Raw genomic sequence first — 23,090 nt, 5'->3', positions numbered from 1 at the left:
TGTTGCCCAGGCTGGTCTGAAACTCCTGGACTCAAGCCATCCTCCTGCCTTTTGGCCTCCCAAAGTGCTAGGATTGTAGGAGTGATCCACTGTGTCCAGCCTGGGCAGGACATTCTTCATCTATGCGTCATTTGGACTTCGTAACACCTCCTACAAATTTCTACCCAAGCCTTAGATTCCTCAGCCATAAAATGGGGAAAATGATAAGTACCTACCTCATGAGGTTAATACTAGTACATGACATAAGCCATGTAATAGTTTTAAATCCATGATAATAGGTTAAGTGTAAATGAGATAATCCACAAAAGTGCTTAAGAACAGGATCTTGGCCAGGCGTAGTGGCTCACGCCTGTAATCCTAGCACTTTGGGAGGCCAAGGCGGGGTGGATCACAAGATCAGGAGATCGAGAACATCCTGGCTAACGTGGTGAAACCCCGTCTCCACTAAAAATACAAAAAACTTAGCCAGGCATAGTGGCAGGCACCTGTAGTCCCAGCTACTCCAGAGGCTGAGGCAGGAGAAAGGCATGAACCCAGGAGGCAGAGCTTGCAGTGAGCCGAGATCGCGCCACCGCACCCCAGCCTGGGCGACAGAGAGAGACTCCATCTCAAAAAAAAAAAAAAAAAAAAAAAAAAAAGAATAGGATCTTGCACTTTCTAAGTGCTCAAAAACTGTTAGCTACAGTAATTATTGTGGCAATGTATCCTATCTTTCTGCATGTGTTCCCCACCAAACAGTGAACTCCTCAGGGACACCGCTCAGCCTTCCGGTCCTACTCATCTTGGGACACACCATCACCGCCTAGCTAGGTGTTTTCACCCAGGCAGGGCCTAGCTAGCTGTTTTCAGTAAATGTAAAAACAACTCAATGCAGATCCAGCAGCTGATGAGTCAGGGCACAGCACCCCCCTTCCTCACTCCCAAACCCAGACACAGCAACATCAACAGCCTCTTACACATTCACACCCACTCACATTCATTCAAAGAACCCCAAAATACCACAGAACAGTCACCCAGTTCCTAAAGTCAGCGCCAGTCATGCCTGGGTAAAAAGCCTTACCTACGCTCTTCCCTGTACCCTCCACAATCTACCTCAATGCCTGGAATGACGGGGGCTGTCGGCACCACCCCCTCACTGTAGGAGTTCCTATGGTAGGGTCATTCCAGATGGGGGCTGTGGGAGTGACCCCTCACGCTCACAGAAGTTCGGGAAGCAAAGTTGGACCTTCAGCCCCCCACTGACAGCATCCCAGCTACAGAGAGTGCAGCCTCCCTCCTTACCTTGAAATCCTCCCTCGCTTTTCGCTTCTGAAAACCTGAGTCCTGGCCCAGGCTGGGCAAGCTGGCTCAAGCCTGTAACCCCAGAAGGAGGCCCAGGCAGGCAGATCACCTGAGTTCAGGAGTTTGAGACCAGCCTGGCCAACATGGTAAAACCATGTCTGTACTAAAAATACAAAAATTAGCCGGGCTTGGTGGCACGTGCCTGTAATCCCAGCTCTTCGGGAGGCTGAGGCAGAAAAATCGCTGGAACCTGGGAGGCGGAGTTGCAGTGAGCCGAGATCACGCCATTGCACTCCAGCCTGGGCAACAAGGGCGAAACTCAGTCTCAAAAAAAAAAAAAAAGAAAAAGAAAGAAAGAAAAAAAGAAAACCTGAGTCCCTGTTCTTAGCAGGTGGTTGAAGAAGAGGCCTGGAAGCCGGAACTTCAGGGTTCTTCCCTCACTCACCCAGTTCCATCTCTGAACCTGGGAGCCTAGGTCCATTGTTCCCCTCTCCTAGTGTCAAGGACAGCAATTGGTAGGAAGCTGGCAGGACCAAGTAGACCCAAGGCCCGGGGGTCTCCTGAGAGGCCTTTCTTGGCCTTGAGGTGAAATACTTATATTAGCTACCATTTACCAGGTGCATAATAAGGGTCAGATACTGAGCCCAGGACTTTACATACATAATACATCATTTAATCCTCACAACAACCCTTTTTCCAAAGGATGCCAGGGGCTGCCGGGTAGGCTATTTTTAGGAAATCACCGGGTAGGATTGGCACGCAAGTCTTTTTAGTTTTTGTTCTTAATGAGACAGGGTCTTGCTCTGTCACCCAGGCTGGAGTGCAGTGGCGCGATCTCAGCTCATTGCAGCCTCGATCTCCCAGGCTCAAGCGATCCTCCCGCCTCAGCCTCCTGAGTAGCTGGGACTACAGGTAAAAGCCACCACGCCAGGATCTCCCTATGCTGCCCAGGCTTGTTCGGAACTCCTGAGCTCAAGCGATCCTCGGGCCTCAACCTCCCAAAGTGCTGGGATTACAGACGTGAGCCACCGCGCCCGACCGGCACTCAGGTCTTTAATTTCAGAGTCTTCGACAGTCCAGCTTTAAACAATGTTGGGGGGCAGTATGGCGGATTGGGGGGTTGTGACTGTCTTCAGGTGTTAAGCTGTGAGATGCCCCTCAAGGCAGCACCCGCTCCCCAATCAGCCAAGCCCTCATCTCCCGGAAAGAGGGGCGCTGAGAGCAGGGGATGGGGGTGGAGGGTCGGGTAGGTGGTTAAGGGGTGCTTCTTTGGGGGCCTGGGCGGAGCCAGGGCGGGGCTTGGCGAGCCCAGGGGAGGAGCCGAGCTGGTGGCCCCGGCTCACAGGCCAAGATGGCTGTTAATTAAAGTGCTGGCACCAGCTCCTCTCTGCAAAGTTTGAAGCCGTTATTTTCCACTCCAGCGAAGCGGGGAGAATCCGGCTGGGCTGACGGAGACGCCACACCGCGCCAGGGGAGCAGGCGCTTTTTCGGAGCGGGAGGCGGGGCGCCGTGTGGCTGCGAGCGCGCCTCTTGGATGCCCCGGCCGGCGCGGGGGTCGGTGGGTGGGCGCTCCCGCCCCATCCCTGGCCCCGGGCGGCCAGCCGCGGTGTGCCCGGAGGGCTCTGCGAGGGCTGTGAGTGGCGGGCGAGCCCCAGCGGCGTAGCAGAGGAGGGGCCCGCGTGCGAGCGTACTAGGGAGAAGGGGGTCCGTGCAAATCCCAGGCTGACGACCGCGCACGCGCCCCTCGGGTCACCGGCCCTGTCGCTCTTGGTGGGGCATACCGAGGAGACGGCCGTGGGGAACCGGGGGGCCGGATTGCCTGACAGCCGAGCGCTGAAGACTACTCTTCCCGAGCCTAGGGAGGTCTGGCTGCCCTGAGCCCCCTACCCCTGGGCTTTGGGCAATAAACGGTACCTACAGACTCCATCGCGCTGAGGTTGGAAGAGCCTGGAGCCAAGCTACGAGTTTGAGTCCCGGCTCTCCCACTTATTAGTTGTGTGACTTTAAGAAAATCTCTTAACTTCCCAGAGCCTCAGTTCTCCATCTGTAAAATTAAAATAATGTTGGACTTTACTTCTTTGGATTGATGTGAAGATCAAGGGTGATCATGTATGTAAAACATTCAACACAGGGCCTAGCACAGAGTAAACCCTGAATAAATGCTACTTATTGGATTTTTTTAGCTCCCTCCTTGGTGGTGGTGGGGTCACTCCAACCTGGCCTCAGCCATCAGTGCTTGGAGGGTCCTCTCTCACAGCCCCCTCGTTGGATGTCCCTGTGTCCTTCTACTCCCAGCCCTGGATGAGGTGAGCGACCTCAACCTTGGGTAGGGAAGGCCAGGGAATCATTTTGCCCATGGCGAAGGGTCAACAGGGAGATTGCGAGCCGGGTGTCGGGGGGCCTCTCGGGAGGCCGGCCAGTCGCCTCCAAATGGCAGAATCCTCCCCGGTGGGCCGGATAAAGGAGGGCGAAGGAGGAGCGGTGGAGCAGCCCGACCTGGGCCTCAGATAACGTGACAAATATTTTGATGGAAGCAGACACGTTTCGGTTTATGCAACCTAAACACTTTGCTGCACTTGAGGAAGAGGAGAGCCTCCCACAGCCTGATGGGGAGAAGAGTTAGGGGGCGGCGGAGGAGGCTGGGGCGTGAGGGAGGAGGAGCTGAGGGGCTGGATGAGATCCACCCCTCCTCTTGGAGGCTGGAAAAGGGGGTCACCCCTCAGGGACGTATTTGCATCTGTCAGCATGGAGAAATAACGTGGGGGTGCCCGCCTTTTTAGGATCCCCTTTTCTCCCTGGTCTAGAGGCAGAGATAAAGGGATTGAGCAGAGGCAGATGGAAGAAAAGGGCCCAGGAAAAAGCGGCCTGGCCACAGTTCGGTGAGGAAGGGGCAGAGACGAGGAGGGGGTTGAAGCTCCTGCCCCCCCTCGGGGGAGGCGGGTCCTGGAACAGTCAGAGCCAGAAAGGAGGAGGCGGCTGCCCTCTGGCTCCGCTGGGCCCCCGGACAGGCATTCATCCGATCTCTGGATCTCCCAGACGGGTGGTCTGCGAGGCCTGAGTGCCAAATGGTCCCCTCTGTATCCTCTTCTTCGCGTCATAACCCCCTTTCTCATCCTACCTTCCAGCTCCCCGCTCCGTCCTCCCCTCAATCGCTCTTTGTCCCCTGCAGACCTGGGCGCTATCCCCTCGCTTCCGCCCCCTGCGGGTCTTGGCCCGTCGCGACCCCAGTCCCTCTGTTTTGCTGGTGACCGACCCTCGAAGCCTCTCCTCTCCCGATCCCCTCGGCGCTCTCTAGCTCTCCCTGTGGCCCTCTCTCCCGTTCGCTCTTTGGTCCCTACTCTCCCCTTCCCTTGGAGCGCCTCTCGGGTCTCTCGGACCCCGGCCCCCACCCCATTTCCGAGTGTCGGTCTCCGCGTACTCAGTCTCTCCTTTACTCTCCAGGCTGCCGCCCGAGGTCTCCGCGGCCCCGCCCCCTTCTGCCCCGCCCACCTCGAGGCGCCCGCGGCCCAATTAGGCCCCGGCCCCGCCCGCAGCCCCACCCCTCGTGAGCCCAGAGCCGCGCGGAGCGGGCGGGGCGGGGCCCTGCCGAGGGGGCGGTGGCCCGGGCGCGAGGAGGCGGGAGGAGCCAGGCGGGAGGCTGCAGGCGGGAGGCGGGAGGCTGCAGGCGGGAGGCGGGAGGCGGCGGCCGCGGCGCTCAGTCCGGCAGCGCAGCAGGAGGGAGGCGCGAGGCAGGAGCCGGCAGCTGGGCTCCGCAGAGCAGCCAGCGCAGCGCGGCGCCCGGGGCCCGGCCCCATGCCCGCAGCCCCGCCGGACCGCCCTTGAGCGCGGGCGCCTAGCCCGCGCCCCCTGCCCGCCGGCACCATTGCCCCGACGGCGCGGCCGGGCGGCCCGGCGCTCCCCAGGCTCCGCGCGGGCCGAAAGACGCTGCTAGCTGCCGCCGCGGGCGTGGTGATGCTGCTGGTGCTGGTGGTGCTCATCCCCGTGCTGGTGAGCTCGGGTGGCCCGGACGGCCACTATGAGATGCTGGGCACCTGCCGCATGGTGTGCGACCCCTACCCCGCGCGGGGCCCCGGCGCCGGCGCGCGGACCGACGGTGGCGACGCCCTGAGCGAGCAGAGCGGCGCGCCCCCGCCTTCCACGCTGGTGCAGGGCCCCCAGGGGAAGCCGGGCCGCACCGGCAAGCCCGGCCCTCCGGGGCCTCCCGGGGACCCAGGTCCTCCCGGCCCTGTGGGGCCGCCGGGGGAGAAGGGTGAGCCAGGCAAGCCGGGCCCTCCGGGGCTGCCGGGCGCGGGGGGCAGCGGCGCCATCAGCACTGCCACCTACACCACGGTGCCGCGAGTGGCCTTCTACGCCGGCCTCAAGAACCCCCACGAGGGTTACGAGGTACTCAAGTTTGACGACGTGGTCACCAACCTAGGCAACAACTACGACGCGGCCAGCGGGAAGTTTACGTGCAACATTCCTGGCACCTACTTTTTCACCTACCATGTCCTCATGCGCGGCGGCGACGGCACCAGTATGTGGGCAGACCTCTGCAAGAATGGCCAGGTGGGCCAGGCGGGGGCATGGGGATGGGCTGGGGCCGGGGCACCCAGGGAGCCCGGGGCAAATGAGTACCTGATAGGAGTTGGCTGGGGCGCCAGGCGGACGCAGGTGGAGATGCCACCCCACAGCGGCCCCGCTTGGGCATCACGTGTGGGGATGGTCGGAGCCAGCGGACATCTCCGATCCTCAGTTCCTGGGTTCCCGCTCCAAGACAGACGCTGCTGGGCACCGTCTGGAACGCTGCTGGAAATGAGGGAAATGAACCCAACTAGTCAGAGCGCAGGGCTCCCAGGTGCACGGACTTGCCCTTGGGTGCTTGCTCCTTGGGAAGTGGATTCGGGCCGACACCAGCGGGCTACAAGGGGAGGGCAAGGATGGGCTCTGGCGCGTGGAATAGGGAGAAGCAGCATCCGCACCTGCGGGCGCCTAGGCGCGTGGCCATGGGCGCGAGCGGAGAAGGCCGGCTGCGGGAAATGTTTGGGGCACAAAGGCAAAGGGAGCCCGGTGCTTAGAGCCCTGGCTGCAGTGCGTTCCCTGCCCTCGAGAAGGGACCATTGGGCGGATCTGACACCCTTTGCCAAACCCGGGAGTTGGAGAGCTCTTTCCCACTGTAGCAGAGCTTCCCCAACAAGAAGGCAGCCTGGGGGGATGGGGGACTTTTTCCTCCTGAGGCGGGGGGCAAGAGATGGAAACTCCCCCTCCTCTTGGTCTCCCAGCTCCAGCCCCTCCTAACACTGGAGTGTGTGGGGTCCTCTCCATTCTCCATCCCCATCTCAGACGCTGCAGCTGGAAAGCGCTGAGTGTGTTGGGGACTCAGACGCTGCAGCGGGAAAGCGCTGAGTGTGTCGGGGACTCTGGTACTGGGACTCGCATGTGCGTGTAGCTCTCCTTGGAATGGCCGACCCGGGACCAACCTCCACCCAGCCCCGCCCTGGGGAGACAATTTTAGCCAGCTCTCTTGATACCACCTCCCTTCCCAGTGCTCTCACTCGTGGTGGCCTGTGGCCTGGGGGTGTGGTCAGGCTGAGCATTCTCTTGGAAGAAGGGGACCACTGGTCAGAACTAAAGCTGAGCTAGTGGAAGTTGAGAAGGAATCTCTCACGATTAAGATACAAGACCTTGTTGGAACCCTTCCCACAGCAGCACTGCCCTGAGACTCTGCCAGCCTGTGGGTCTGCAAGTCTTGGGGGCAGAGACAGGGGCAGGCAGGGAAAGTGAGCATATAGCCTGCCAGGTGCTCATAAGTCAGCCCCTCTTCTCTTTCCTCTGCCTGGCTGCTGCCCTGCCAACACCTTTTCTCTGGTTTCTGCCTCTCCCCTGCCTCTTTCTTCTATTTTGCTGTTTCTTGTCCATCTCTCTCCTGTGTCTGCCTTTTCCATCTCTCCCTGGGTTTCTGGCCTCTCCTCCCCGGGTCTAACCCCACTCTTCTCTATTCCTTGTATGTCTCTCTTTCCCACGTGTGTCTATCAGACATCCCCGTGTCTCTCCTCTTTGTCCTTGGTTCCTGACCAAATGGGAGGCCCCAGTATCCAGCAAAGCTCATTCTGCAGACAGCCCCATGATTCCCCCTATTAATCACCAATAAGGGATGCAGCAATGTCACCTTCATCAATGGAATGTCTTCCTTTCCCAAAGAAGTTTGGGCTGACACAGAGCTGAGGTTTCAGGGGATTGGCAGCTTGCCTGGATAGGGAGGCAGTCATTGGGTCACAGGTTGGCCCTAGACCCTGCACCACCTCAGGAAGTCCCAGCAGGCCCCCAGAGATGAGGCAAGAAGAGGCCCCAGAGATGCTGTGTGTTTAGAATGGGGAACTTGCTTCAGTCACTGGGAGGTAAAACCATCTCAAAAGCTCCTTTTCCCTCCAGCAGGGGCAGGGTGTTGACAGAGTCTGATGAAGGGGTGCTCATTGGAGATGGGACCACAGGCTAGTAGGAAAAAAGGAGGTGGCTTTAACTAGGGGTTTCAAAGGCCCAGCACTTTAATAGTTACTCAGACCAGCCCCCTCAAAAGAAAACCAGGAGAGGCTGGGCCTGGTGGCTCACGTCTGTAATCCCAGCACTTTGGGAGGCCGAGGCAGGTGGATCAACTGAGGTCAGGGGTTTGAGACCACCCTGGCTGACACGGCGAAACACCGTCTCTATTAAAAATACAAACATTAAGCCAGGCGCGGTGGCTCACACCTATAATCCCAGCACTTTGGGAGGCCGAGGCGAGCGGATCACGAGGTCAGGAGATCGAGACCATCCTGGCTAACACGGTGAAACCCCGTCTCAACTAAAAATACAAAAAAATTAGCCGGGCGTGGTGGCGGACGCCTGTAGTTCCAGCTACTTGGGAGGCTAAGGCGGGAGAATGGGTTGAACCCGGGAGACGGAGCTTGCAGTGAGCCGAGATCGCGCCACTGCACTACAGCCTGGGTGACAGAGCGAGACTCCATCTCAAAAAAAAAAAAACAAAACAAAACAAAACCAACATTAGCATGCGTGATGGTGCATGCCTGTAATCCCAGTTAGTTGGGAGGCTGAGACAAGAGAATAACTTGAACCCAGGAGGCAGAGGTTGCAATGAGGTGAGATCTCGCCACTGTACTCTAGCCTGGGCAACAGAGTGAGACTCTGTCTCAAAAAAAAGAAAAGAAAAGAAAAGAAAAGATAAAAACGAAAAGAAAAGAAAACCAGGAGAAATAGTGGGGCCTGTAGCCCCCCTCTCCCATGTCCTTTATGACTTCTTCCAAATTGCCCAAGAGACTCATTTGATCTCACTAGCCATCCCACTTGTTAGTTCTGAGCCCCTACTAGGAGCCAGATTTGAGGCTTTGTAGTTCAGTCCACTTGCCCTCCAAGACCTCATGGCCTATGCAGGGGGAACATTCATAACATACAATCACACACCCCAATGAGCACTGTGTTGAAGGTGGGCTGGGAGCCCAATTGATGACTTTGGTCCCCAAATGTGTTGGCTGGGAGGGAGTGCTTCAGTAGGGCCTACCCTGGTGCAGACCAACCTGATGCAGGGGGAGAAGATGGTGAACCTTGGTCCCCAAGGTGAGGAGATACCGCAAGGGAGAATATAAAAGGTCAAGTGTAGGGGAAAGCCAGCTCAGAGGTGGACAAGGACATTTAAATAAGCAGAGAAAAAAATGGCAGGACCAGACAATGGATGGGAAAAAAGAGAGAAGCTTGTATCTCCTGTGACTTCAGAACAAGGGGCCACCCTGAGCACTGCGCTTTTCCTTCCTGGCTTCCTGCCTGTCGAGAGGCTTCCAGAATTTCTTTAGGGAGGCAGAGCTGAATCTGGGCTGTGCCTCTTCTCCGGGCAAGTTCGGGATGGGGAGCGCCACTTTCATGCCTGGCACTGAGGCTCCCTCTGTCCTTATCTGAGGCCCACTGGCCCCAGTCCTTAGGGGTAGCCTTGCATCAACACCCCTGATGGCACCAAGCCCTGGCCATTAGGACGCGAGGAGGTGGGGAAAGGACTCTGGGTTGGCAGTGGGGCCCAGGGTGTGGTGAGTTGCCTGCAGCTGCCTCCAAGATCCACAGTTCAGGTGGGTTGGAGAGGATACAAAATTAATAAATCGGGCAAGGGGCTTTGTGAGGATGTGCCAGGGCCTGTTGTCAGGGTGCTGCTTATCCAGGGTAGGAGGCTGTGGGGAGGTGAGTATCACCAATGGGCCAGGGGTTTGACAACAGAGTCTGAGTGTGACGAGAGGTGCTGACATATATCAATTGAAGGTGGCAGTATAAAGACCTAAGAAGGCTGGGCACAGTGGCTCACGCCTGTAATCCCAGCATTTTGGGAGGCTGAGGCGGGCGGATCACCAGAGGTCAGGAGTTCGAGACCAGCCTGTCCAACATGGTGAAACCCTGTCTCTACTAAATATACAAAAAAATAGAGCCGTGTGTGGTGGTGGGTGCTGTAATTCCAGCTACTTGGGAGGCTGAGGTAGGAGAATCACTTGAACCTGGGAAGCGGAAGTTGCAGTGAGCCGAGATCGCACCGCTGCACTCCATCCTGGGTGACAGAGCGAGACTCTGTCTCAAAAAAGAAAAAGACCTAAGGAGATCAGCCTCTTCCCTGGTGGTGGCAGATGGCCCCCTGGCTATCCTCTCTGGCCTCTAATCCCTTTCACAACACAGAGCACAGTGCCTGGCACAGTGGGAATGCAGTAAATGTGTGAAAATGCAAGTGTCCCCCATGGGCCAGGCTGGCTCCCCTGTGGGAGCCACATCTGTACACCCAAGACCCCAGCATTGATCTGAGGGCAGGAACATGTTTCCTGGATGCCCTCTCACCCAGTTCCCTTGGTCAGACCATTGCCTCAGTTTCCCCTCCTGGCAGCCCTTGAGGAGCTGATTCTACAGCGCTCCCTCATAACAAGGCCCAAACCTGCTTTCCTGCTTCCTTGGCAACCTCGTTTCCCCACACTTCCCCTTGGACCCCAGGAGGAGCTGCAGGCCTCAACTGTCTCCAGTCAGGCAGAGAATTGGGACCCCTGGGTTCCATTCTTGGATCTCCCACCATCTAAGGATGGAAGGGCATAAATTCTCTCTGCCTCCATGGATAATTAGGATAATTACGGCAACAATCATGGTGAATAAATAATAAACATAAGCATAACAGTTCTGATGCAGTCACATCACCAGGAGATTCCTGATGACAGATGACTCTGTTCCAATGGATTTGGCTATTAAGAAGCACACTGTTTTAATGAGTTAAGGCTAAATTAATCTGGGCAATAAAAATAATTGTTATTAGTAGTAATTTATTAGCAAAGATAATGAAATGCATGTGTAATAATAAATACTACCAGGATTAGGTCTCAGGGAACAATACAGAAGTTGGCGTTTGCTTTCAGCTCTTCCCTAATAACTCAAAGCCCCATCAAGATCTAAATGGTTTTTTTTTCCTTCATCATCAAAAGGTTTTTACAGAGGTGGCAGTGGTAAGGCAAAGTCTTCTCATCCATTTTCTAGACAGAGAAACTGAGCTCCTTGGCAGACAGCATCTCCCCCTTCATTTATTCCCTCCCACCTTTAACTAGACCAGTTTTCCCAGCTAAGCACACAAAGAGTTTCTTCTCAGGTTGGGAAGAAGAGGTTGAGGGAAAAGAAGGGGCTGGAGATGGGCTTTAAAGGGAGGCCCTCATGCAAATATGTCGGGTCCTCTTCATTGCAGCATCGCGGCTGAGTCTGCAGCTCTGGCACAGCTGACCTGCAGTGCTGCCTCCAGCCCAGGAGAGAGGATGGGTCCCTCCCCTAATTTGGCTTGGTTCTACCCAGACTTCAGCCCTGGTGGGTGGGATGGTGAGCTGCCTTCAGTGAAGGGACAGGATAGAGAGGGGCTGTGGAGAAACCTGGCTGAGAGAACTCCACTCAGTGCAGCCTCCCCACACCACAAGCCACCGTCCTGGAGAGGGCGCTTCTCTTCCATGTCTCTACCCAGGATACCCTGGAGAGGCCCCGATCCTCAAACTCAGGCCTTATGTTTCCATACCTGTTAGAGGAATGTCTGTAGATCATTTGTTCACTACCACACAATCTCTCTCTCTCTCTTTTTTTTTTTGAGCCTGAGTCTCACTATGTCGCCCAGGCTGGAGTGCAGTGGCATGATCTCAGCTCACTGCAGCCTCCATTTCCTGGGTTCAAGTGATTCTCCTGCCTCAGCCTCCCCAGGAGCTGGGATTACAGGCATGTGCCACTATGCCTAGCTAATTTTTGTATTTTTAGTAGAGATGGGGGTCTCACCATGTTGGCCAGGCTGGTCTCGAACTCCTGACCTCAAATGATCCACCTGCCTGGGCCTCCCAAAGTGCTGGAATTACAGGCATGAGCCACCGTACCCAGCCACCACACAATCTCTTATGATTATAGTCAGAGCCCCCAAAAGTGACAGCAGGCTCAAAGCCCAAATGCTGGTGCTCCCTTGACCCATTATCCTGCCTGTCCCTCCCCATCCCCCATCAAGGCACGGACCAGCAAGGACGTCACATCAGACTGAGAATCCCAGAGGGAAGTAAGGCCTGGATTCCCTTCTTCCCACCCAGTTCCTTTCTACCACCCTGAGGTGAGACAGGAGGAGCTACAATCCTCTTTGGGTGGGTAGCGACAGGTACATAGCTGCAGCTCCGTGGAGGCTGGCACCCAGGCCCCTTCTAAGCTCTGGGAGGGGAAAGCATTACCAGGCCTTCCGTCTCACTGCTGCAGCGGGAGAGACTCTGGAATGCACTTCAGACCAAAGACCTGGCCCTGGTTCCAGGGTGGTTGCTGACTGGCAGCCTGGCATTGGTCCAGCTGCCTGACCTGTGGGGCCAAGGTGTGCCCTTGTGTCCATCCACTGACATAAGATCCAGCGGGTGTGGCTGAAACGATGGCATCGTTATGAAAGCAGAGAGGAAGGAATGATGAGAGTAGGGAAGGCCCTCCATTCCCTGGAGGTCCAGAGAATTCCTGTTTGCAAGGACAGGCTTCCAGGCTTCCTGGAGGTATTGAGGTTCTCAGCCAGCTGGATGGAAAGCGCTATAAGAGTTAAGGAGGAAGACTCTGCCTTGACTCCCAATTCAGGCCCAGATCAGACCTGCCCTAGAAATCCAGGGCTCCTCTCTGCCCCTTTCCTGAAACAAGTTCTGTATGATTGGAAGGGGGCGGGGGGGGGGGGGGCGGGGGCGTGGCGGGGATAAGACGAGGCTGGATGCCAGGTTTCAGGGTCTGCTGATCCTCCTCACGGGACTGCCTCACCTCCCTCCCTTCTCATCCTCCCTCCCCTCTCGCCCTCCCTCCTGTGTCCCCCACCCGCAGGTGCGGGCCAGTGCTATTGCCCAGGACGCGGACCAGAACTACGACTACGCCAGCAACAGCGTGATCCTGCACCTGGACGCCGGCGACGAGGTCTTCATCAAGCTGGATGGAGGCAAAGCGCACGGCGGCAACAGCAACAAATACAGCACGTTCTCTGGCTTCATCATCTACTCCGACTGAGCTCCCCACGTCTCCCTCCACCCACGTCCCTCACCCCCCGGGGTCCCCTCCGGGCGGGGCAGGCGATGACTCGCCCCTCGCCCACCCGCTCGCTGCCCGGCCCTCCCCGGCTATGACGCCCCCGGCCCGCGCTCAACACCGCCTGGGCCACAGCTAGGCCCTCCCGCCGGCTCGCTGCAGAGCCGGGCCCAGCGCGCCCTGTCCCCGTGCCCGGGAGCCGGGGTTGACCGCCCCCGCCCGGCCCGCGCTATATATTTGTACAATAGGACTGTTTACTGCCCACCTCCGCCTGCCAGCCCACCCCAGCCTGGGGAGAGGTCGCGGCAGCGGGGTTGCTTCCTGCGCTCTGAGATGAGCTGCGCTCGGCTCCCTCCGGGGTGGCGCGCCGGGGGGAGGGGGGAGTTGGGGGCTGGATAGCTTCCCAGCACCCTCAGAGCCCCCGCCCGGCTGTGCCCTGTCTGACCAAAGCTATAATAAAAACATTTTCACCCCGCGGGGATTTCAGTCTGTGCCCTGGGGAGGGCTGCGGGAGGGGACGGCGGACCGTGCCCTCCTCCAGATTAGGAAGAGGTCTGGTGGAAGTTTCTAGGGGAAACCAGGTGCCAGAGCCAGAGCTGCTCCAGGAAGAAGTTGCCAAAGGGCCTAAAGCCGACCACAACCCAAGTGGTCCTGGGCAGCTGGGATGGGAAGCAGCCCAGTTACTTCATCATCTTCGATGGTGGACACATTCCTTTTTTTTTTTTGGACGGAGTCTTGCTCTGTCGCCAGGCTGGAGTGCAATGGCAAGATCTCGGCTCACTGCAACCTCCACCTCCCGGGTTCACGCCATTCTCCTGCCTCAGCCTCCTGAGTAGCTGGGAATACAGGCGCGCACCACCACGCCCAGCTCATTTTTGTATTTTTAGTAGAGATGGGGTTTCACCATGTTGGCCAGGCTGGTCTCGATCTCCCGACCTCGTGATACGCCTGCCTCAGCCTCCCAAAGTGCTGGGATTACAGGCGTGAGCCTCGCTGAAAGTGGCATCAGCACTCCACAAGCACAGGTGATCTTTAAACTGGGAGACCTAGGTCCGGCCCCGGGCCACCGTGTATAATCCTGGGCAAGTCACTTCTTTCAGCTCAATTTAGGATTAGTGACAGCCATAAAAAGGAATATCCTTTGGACTGAAGGCTGGTTGACCTAGGTCTACGCACTTGACCTCTGTGCCTTGGTTTCCTCATCAATAAACGTAGGAGACCTACCTCACTTGATTGAGGATTAGTGAGGTATATTGTTATGTGCTCAATAAACATAGCTTTTATTATTTATCTATAACTGTTGCAAAATGCTTTCAAGTATGTCATCTCAAGTTTTCCAAACAGCCCTGGAAGGTTGGACCTCCAGGTGCCAACTCCAAGTTGCTCCAAGTGGCAACTTTCAGGTGCCAATTTCAGCGAGGCTCACGCCTGTAATCCCAGCACTTTGGGAGGCTGAGGCAGGCGTATCACGAGGTCAGGAGATCAAGACCAGCCTGGCCAACATGGTGAAACCCCATCTCTACTAAAAATACAAAAATGAGCTGGGCATGGTGGTGTGCGCCTGTATTCCCAGCTACTCGGGAGGCTGAGGCAGGGAGGTTAAATATCTTGCTTACATAGTTTCTAAGTTCTGTGATTGCACTTAAAAATCCAAGACATGGCCATGCGCAGTGGCTCACACTTGTAATCCCAGCACTTTGGGAGGCCGAGGTGGGAGGATCACCCAAGGTCAGGAGTTTGAGACCAGCCTGGCCAACATGGTGAAACCCTGTCTCTACTAAAAATACAAAAATTAGCTAGGCGTGGTGGCAGGCACCTGTAATCCCAGCTATTTGGGAGGCTGAGGCAGGAGAATCACTGGAATCCTGGAGGCGGAGGCTGCAGTGAGCTGAGATCACACCATTGCACTCCAGCCTAGGCAACAGAGCAAGACTCCATCTCAAAAAAAGAAAAAAGGAAAGAAAGAAAATCCAAGACATACCAAGTCCCCTTACTCCACCACTGCCATCCTCACTTCCTATAACTGGGGGCCATGTCACACAGGGCATTTCTAGATAACAACAGCTAATATTGAGAGAGCACCCACTATATGTCAGGTACTATGTAAGAACTTTATAAATAGTATCTCATGGATATGTGTGCGGGGGTGGGCAGTAGATCTACAGGAAGTTATCTCATGCCCTTTAAAATTATGCTGTTATTTTATCCATTTTAGGTGAGGAAACTGAGGCTCACAGAGGTTAAGCAACTTGCCAAGATCACAGAGCTAAAAACAGGCAAATGCCAGTATTTGCACCAAAGATAATGCTCTTACCTGGTACACCATATTTCATAGAGTTGGGATCTCCAAAGCAGATCTGTGGATGGCACCGGGGCAGCCTGAGCCCAGCCCTTCCACTCCCACCCCAACCCTGCAGAGGCCTGATGTATTTACAAGCATCTGCCCTGGGCGGCAGCCATGGAGTGAGCCTCTTGGAGAATCCCAAGGCTCTACATTGAGGAAAGGTCCCATCTGGCCTCCCCTCCCCAGTCTAGCTCAGCTGGAGAGACAGGAAGGAGGGGTGGCCTCCCTCCTGGCCAGGCCTCATGTATAGACCCTTGTCATGGCTGGCAGACTTGAATGACTTTCTTTATCCTCCCTTCTCTTCCCTACTTCCCCCACTGCCAGCTGTGGCTGTTTAATAAAATTAGCTTAATGCTTGTTCCTTCCCTGTGGGGTCTGGAGATTGAAATCTGCGGGTCCCCACAAACCCAATAAAACCCCTGGCAGTTCTGGCTAGAATGAGAGTCTCGGTGGGAAGAGTGATTAGATTAGAAGGCACTCCTCTGGCCCCCCAGTGCTGCCCACAGCCCCGGGTTCTCTAATGGCCATTTGGGCCTGGAATTACCCAGCCACCACACCTGAGGGCCTCCCCACCTTTCCCAGAGGCCACTGGGACTGATCCATGACTTCTGTTACAAGAAAAGCCATGTTAATCTTTTCTGTAGTGCGTGCAGGCTGGCCGGCTGGCTGGCCTGGTTTCTTTTCCTTCTGGTAACTTGACAATCCTCATGTCATTCTGAGAGATGGGGCTAACATCTCCATTTTGTAGGTGAAGAAATCATAGTCTGAAGAAGATTTGTGACTTGCCCACAGTCATGCAGTAATGCTGTGGCACAGCTGGGGCTGGACTGAAGCCAAGGACTTTTTTGACCTTTGAAGGGCACCAGGAATGTCCTGCAGTGCCAACTTGCCTACTGCTTGTCACTCAAGCCACATCCCATTTGCAGGGGAACCTTCTAGGGAAATGCTCCCCATCAAACAGGGGCTCCTCAAGGGCAAATCTATTTTTTTCCTCAGACTTGGGACACCTGAGGGCAAAGACTGTGTCTCCATCATCAGGTTGGGAAGCTTCCTAAAGGTAAGAGGCATATCTTCTCCACAGACTAGGGGGCCTCAAAGATTGTGTTTTCTCTTCAAATCGTCAGCTCCTTGAGGGTGGGGTGTATATCTCCACCCAGACCAGGGATCTGGGGATTCCTAGATGCAAAGACTGGCTTCCATGAGTGATTCTGACGGGTAGATACTGTGCTTTTCCTTTTCTTTCTTTCTTTTTTCTTTCCTTTTTTTTTTTTTTTTTTTTTGATGGAGTCTTGCTCTGTCACCCAGGCTGGAGTGCAGTGGCATGATCTCGGCCCACTGCAACCTCCACCTCCTGGGTTCAAGCGATTCTCCTGCCTCAGCCTCCCAAGTAGCTGGGACTACATGCGCGCACCACTATGCCTGGCTAATTTGTGTATTTTTAGTAGAGACAAGATTTCATCATGTTGGCCAGGCTGTTCTCAAACTCTTGGCCTCAAGTGAGCTGCCCATCTCGGCCTCCCAAAGTGCTGGGATTACAGGCATGAGCCACTGCGCCTGGCCGATACTATGCTTCTTCTATTAAACTAGGACTTTCTGAGAAAGGGACAGTCTCCACCCCCGGACTGGGGGCTGCCTGAAGGAGAGACTGTCTTCTTACCTAACTGTGAGCTCTCTGAGAGCAGAGGCTGTGTCTGTTTTTTCTATTGGGGCTCCCTGAAAGCAGGGCATTTGTCTCCCCCTTCCTCAGTCAGGGTTCTTTTCTGGCACAGGAACATTCCAGCAGGCAGGGCTGTGTGGGTGGTGGGAAGGAGCTGGACAGACAGAACGGCATGTCCACTCTGGAGGAGAAGCAACAAATCTCCCCAGGCTGCCTCCCCTTTAGGAAGATGTGTGATTAATTAATGAATAATGTCCCTGCCAGGAGGGTTGTGAGGATGGAGGTGCCCCTGGAGCTCTCCCACACGAGAAATGGCAGGCCATCCTGTGTGGAGGCAGCCACCAGCCCTAGGAGCTAGTGCTGCCCTGGTTTCTAAGGTTATGGGGACCAGAGGGCAGTGGGCCCACTGCTGGGGGCTGCCCTAATTGGATGACTTTGCAGGAAGGCCAGGCAGGTGAGCCCGGCTCTCCACTTCAGCTTGCTACAGACACATCTGCCATGGTGAGGTCTAAGGGTTAATTGCCTCCTGCCTCACTCCTGGCAACCAATATTTCATTTACTGCTTGGAGGGGAGCTGCCCAGAGAATCAATCCTGGACAAGCATCCAGGAGACAGGGGAACTGGGGAGACCCAGGAGCTGTTTCCTAGAGGAGCTCTGAGCATCAGAGGAGGAGGCAGGAGGCGGAGACCCAGAGAAGGCGGCCAATTGCTCAAAGCTGCTCTGGGACTTATCTGAGTTCTGCTGACCCTGACAACAGTTCCAGGACCCCCAAGGGCTAGAATAAAGTTCCAGGGGTCCAGAGGCCACACTACCCCAGCTAGCTGTGTTGTTGCCCATGCCCTGTTTCCTTCTGCATTTATTTATGTGGATGCCCCCCAGACAAAACTGTAGCAGGTTAGATGCTGTTAATAAGGTTATTTTCACACATGATGACAGTATATTTGAAAAGTGGAACGGAAGGTGTGAGTTCCTCACTCCCTTCTAGGTAATAAACTTTAAAATCCTACTAATGAGGTGATAATAAAGTGGAAGTGAAAAGTCTACACGTTTGGAACTGGAAGGGATTGGAAGGGATACTGAGAAGGGGCAGCTGGGGGCTGGAGAAAGGGGCCAGAGGGCTACCTACAACATGCTCTCCGTTCATTTGCGCCATCTGCCAAAATTAAGAATCAATGCCACAGAATGGCCACTCCTATTATGCAGCTCAGAAACACTAAGACCCAGAGAGGAAGCCAAAGTTGACTGGGTTGGTTCAGGGCAGAGCTAGAAAAGGAGACAGCAGGACCCAGTGGACACGCAGGAAATGAAGACAGAAGAACCGGGTTCGGCCAGGTGCAGTGGCTCACGCCTGTAATCCCAGCACTTTGGGAGGCCAAGAAGGGTGGATCACCTGAGGTCAGGATTTCGAGACCAGCCTGGCCAACAGGGTGAAACCCTGTCTCTACTAAAAATACATAAATTAGCTGGGCATGGTGGTGCACACCTGTAATTCCAGCTACTCCGGAGGCTGAGGCAGAAGAATTGCTTGAACCCGGAGTGGGGTGGTGGTTTCAGTGAGCCAAGTTCATGCCACTGTACTCCAGCCTGGGCAACAGAGCAAAAAAAAGAAAGGCAGGGCACAGGGGCTTGCGCCTATAATCCCAGCACTTTGGGAGGCCGAGAAGGGTGGATCACCTGAGGTCAGGAGTTCGATATCAGCCTGGCCAACATGGTGAAACCCCGTCTCTACTAAAAATACAAAAAATTAGCTGGGCATGGTGATGGTTGCCTGTAATCCCAGCTACTTGGGAGGCTGAGGCAGGGGAATTGCTTGAACCTGGGAGACAGAGGTTGCAGTGAGCCGAGATCGTGCCATTGTACTCCAGCCTGGGCAACAAGAGTAAAACTCTGTCTCAAAAAAAAAAAGAAAGAAAGAAAGAAAGAAAAAGAAATGAAAAAAGAAATAACCCAGATTGGGAATGATTATATGTGGGATTTTAGAAAGAAAGAAAGCTAAGTGTGGTGGCTCACGCCTGTAATCCCAGCACTTCATGAGACTCAGGCAGGAGGATCACTTAAAGCCAGGAATTTGAAACCAGCCTGGGTGGCAAAGCAAGACCTCGTCTCTACAAAAAAGTTATTTAAATTAGCCAGGCATGGTGGCGCAAGCCTGTATTCTCAGCTCCTCAGGAGTCTGAGGTGAGAGGATCACTAGAGTCCAGGAGTTCGAGGCTGCAGTGAGCTATGACAGTGCCACTGCACCCCAACCTGGATGACAGCTAGACTTTGTTTAAAATAAAAATAAAAAAGAAAGAAAGAAACTACCCAGAGAGCAGCTTCTTCAGGGGATGGGGCTCCTGCCTCTTCCCAGATGATGAAAGTAAAATTTGAGGGCTCCTTCCCAGGCCCTCAAGGCACAGGCCTTTGCTCCTTGAGTGGTAAGCACTGGCCTGGACTAGGAAAACTGCCTGGGCTAGGATAGTTACAGACCTCTCCCTGCCTCACCGGAGCCAGATATGTGTCTGCTAGGCCCTTGCCTACTCTGTTGCCTGCAGAATGCCTGCTCATTCTTTTTGTTGTTGTTGTTGTTGTTGTTGTTGTTGAGATGGAGTCTCACTCTGTCACCCAGGCTGGAGTGCGATGGCACAATCTCAGCTCACTGCAACCTCCACCTCCCGGGTTCAAGTGATTCTCCTGCCTCAGCCTCACAAGTGGCTGGGATTACAGGTGCCCGCCATCAGGCCCAGCTAATTTTTTGTATTTTTAGTAGAGACGGGGTTTCACTGTGTTAGCCAGGCTCGTTGCGAACTCCTGACCTCAGGTAATCCACCCGCCTCGGCCTCCCAAAGTGCGCCACCACGCCCGGCCATGCCTGCTCATTCTTTAAAGCCCAGGCAGATTGCCTGCTCTTTCATGAAGCCTTTCTGCACTCCCGCAGCAGGTCTCTCTCCAAGGCTCCAAAGCCTCCAAGGCTGGACTGAGCATCTTCCAAGTAGGGCTGTCTCACTCAGTACTGTAACAGTGTGCCGGCCACATAACGGCCATTCTACCGTAAGAGCAGTTGTTTCACCATCTCTCACTCTCCTTAAACTTTCACCTTTCTCTACTGTGATGGATGCTGCGGTGCACTGCCCAGGTCTCCTTCAGAACTGAAGGATCTTGTCCCCGAACTCCAGAGACTGCTGCCAGAAGATGGCTCTCAGCTACCAGCCCCCTTTCAGGATTTCCCCTGCTGATGTGAGCTGCCTTCCTCAATGTTCTGCCCCTTTCTCAGAGCAGCCTGCTTCCCATAACTGATCAGCATGGGTTTTATCTGCCTGGCCCTCCACCCGCTACTCAGGGCAGTTCTGAAGTGTCTTCCCCGCTTCAGAGTTCCCAGTTCAACTTCTTCCTCTGCCCAATCCTGTTTCTTTCTCTTCCACAGGTATTAATCTGGCCAGGTGCAGTGGCTCATGCCTGTAATCTCAACTTTGGGAGGCCAAGGTGGGAGGATTGCTTGAGCCCAGGAGTTTGAGACCAGCCTCTGCGACATAGTGAGACCCCTGTCTCAAAAAAAAAAAAAAAAAAAAAAACTAGCCAGGCATGATGATGTATGCCTGTGGTCCCAGCTATTCGGGAGGCTGAGGTGGGAGGATCACCTGGGCCTGGGAGTTCAAGGCTACAGTGAGCAATCGCCACTGCACTCCAGTCTAGGCGACAGAGCGAGACCCTGGCACAAAACAAAACACAGGTGTTAATTCCAAGAGCACGCTCCAATAAACTTCCTGCACCCTCATCTCTGTCCCAGGGTCTCTCTACAGAGAACTCAACCTGTGAGACCTACCCTAGTCTCATTCATTCACTGAGTCTTTCAGCCAATATCTATTGAGTACCTGCAGATAGATAGATCTGCAGGCCCAGCAGCAAGGGTAGGAGATAGAGTGTAAGGTGCCTATCCAATGGGTGATCACATGTCCTACCCCACAGAGAAGCCAGAAGTCACAAGAGACAGCCTCACTCCATCAACTTTCCACCATAAAATTACAAACTTCCCTGCACCTGTGACCCTCCTCTTCACCTTTCTTGCTTTCATGGAAGATGCTCTGTCTGCATCCTATGCCTTCCCGCCAGGGTGACCAGCTTGTCCTTGTTTGTCCAGGACTGTCCCAGTTTAAAACTGAAAGTCCTATGAAACCCCTCAGTCCCAGCCAGACAAATTGGGATGGTTGAAAAAGATTGGCAAAAGTCTCCAGCCTTTCTGGGGACTTCACTTAATTGATAACCACACTTCTTGATTCATATATATATATATATATATATATATATGTATGTATATATTTTTTGAGACATGGTATTGCTCTGTTGACCAGGCTGGAGTGCAGTGGCATGATTATAGCTTACTGAAGACTCCAATTCCTGGGCTCAGATGATCCTCCTGCCTCAGCCTCCCAAGTAGCTGGGACTGCAGGGCATGTGTCACCACACCAGGCTAATTTTTCTTTTTTTTTTTTAATTTTTTTTTTAGAGATGAGGGTCTCACTATATTGCCTAGGCTGGTCTCTGTCTCCTGGCCTCAAGCAAGCCTCCTGCCTTGGCCTCCCAAAGTGCTGGAATTATAGCCATGAACCACCACACTCAGCCCAGCTGCTCATTGTATATTGGCTCCTTCCCATCATCATTTAAAACTCTACTATCCTTAAAAATTCTCACTTGAGGCTGGGCACAGGGGCTTACACCTGTAATCCCAGCACTCTGGGAGGCCAAGGTGGGTGGATCACCTGAGGTCAGAAGTTCAAGACCAGCCTGACCAACAGGGAGAAACCCCATCTCTACTAAAAATACAAAATTAGCCAGGCATGGTGGCACATGCCTGTAATCCCAGCTACTCAGGAGGCTGAGGCAGGAGAATCACTTGAACCCGGGAGGCAGAGGTTGCAGTGAGCCGAGATCATGCCATTGCACTCCAGCCTGGGCAACAAGAGCGAAACTCCGTCTCAAAAAAAAAAAAAAAAAAATCCTCCCTTGACCCTACACCCCTCTTACAGCTACTACTTCATTTCTCTGCTCCCCTTGACAGCCAAACTACCTTAAAAGTTGTTACAACGTCCTCATATCCCACTGTCATCTGGCTGTTGTCACTCCTCTGAAGCTGCTCCTGTCAAGGGCACCCTAGGCCAGGCACAGTGGCTCATGTCTGTAATCCCAGCAGTCTGGGAGGCCACCCAGAGGTGGGGGTATGGCTTGCACTCAGGAGTTCAAGACCAGCCTGGGCAACATGGTGAAACCCTCATCTCTTAAAAAAAAAAAAAATTAGCCAGGAATGGTGGTGTGCACCTATGGTCCCAGCTACTTGGGAGGCTCGAGTGGGAGAATCACTTGAGTCCAGGAGGTGGAGACTGCAGTGAGCTGAGATCATACCACTGCACTCCAGCCTGGGTGACACAGCAAGACCCTGTCTCAAAAAAAAAAAGGCCACCCATGACCTCTTGTTAAACCAAGTGGATACTTGATTCAAGGACCTTTTAAAATTGGCCTATATCCAAAGTAGGCCAGGCGCAGTGACTCATGTCTGTAATCCCAGCACTTTGGGAGGCTGAGGCGGGCAGATCACGAGGTCAGGAGTTCAAGACCAACCTGGCCAATATGGCGAAACCCCGTCTCTACTAAAACTACAAAAATTAGCCGGGCATGGTGGTTTGCGCCTGTAGTCTCAGCTATTTGGGAGGCTGAGGCAGGAGAATCGCTTGAACCCAGGAGGCGGAGGTTGCAGTGAGCTGAAATCGCGCCACTGCACTCCAGCCTGGATGAAAGGGCGAGACTCCATTTCAAAACAAAACAAAACAAAACGGGCCAGGCGCGGTGGCTCACGCCTGTAATCCCAGCACTTTGGGAGGCCGAAGCGGGTAGATCATGAGGTCAGGAGATTGAGACCATCTTGGCTAACACGGTGAATCCCCGTCTCTACTAAAAATACAAAAAATTAGCCAGGCTTGGTGGCACACACCTGTAGTCCCAGCTACTCGGGAGGCTGAGGCAGGAGAACAGGAGAATCGCTTGAACCTGGGAGGTGGAGTTTGCAGTGAGTTGAGATCATGCCACTGCACTCCAGCCTGGGCGACAGAGCGAGACTCTGTCTCAAAAAAAAAAAAAATTAATTAATTAAAAAAAAAACACACAAAGCAGCTAATGCCACACTGTGGTGCAAAGGCTTTGCAATGATAAGGGTACAGCAAAGCCTCTGCAATGATAAGGGTACAGGTGGGAGGATGGCAGGATGTGCCTTCCCTCTGCTTCCTTTGAGCACCTGGGGT

At 54.5% G+C, this 23,090-nt stretch overlaps 1 protein-coding gene across 1 annotated transcript; it reads left to right on the top strand.

Annotated features, from left to right (window-relative positions):
* Positions 1-4,965: 4,965 nt before the first annotated feature.
* On the top strand, positions 4,966-13,295 carry C1QL1 (complement C1q like 1). The gene is made up of 2 exons (XM_054457493.2): positions 4,966-5,829; positions 12,622-13,295. The coding sequence occupies exons 1-2, from the start codon at positions 5,233-5,235 to the stop codon at positions 12,799-12,801; spliced, it is 777 nt and encodes a 258-aa protein (XP_054313468.1). The 5' UTR covers positions 4,966-5,232; the 3' UTR covers positions 12,802-13,295.
* Positions 13,296-23,090: the final 9,795 nt, after the last annotated feature.

This window comes from Pongo pygmaeus, chromosome 19 (assembly GCF_028885625.2).
Source record: "Pongo pygmaeus isolate AG05252 chromosome 19, NHGRI_mPonPyg2-v2.0_pri, whole genome shotgun sequence".
Lineage (NCBI taxonomy): Eukaryota > Metazoa > Chordata > Mammalia > Primates > Hominidae > Pongo > Pongo pygmaeus.
This window is presented reverse-complemented; position numbering and strand designations above follow the sequence as displayed.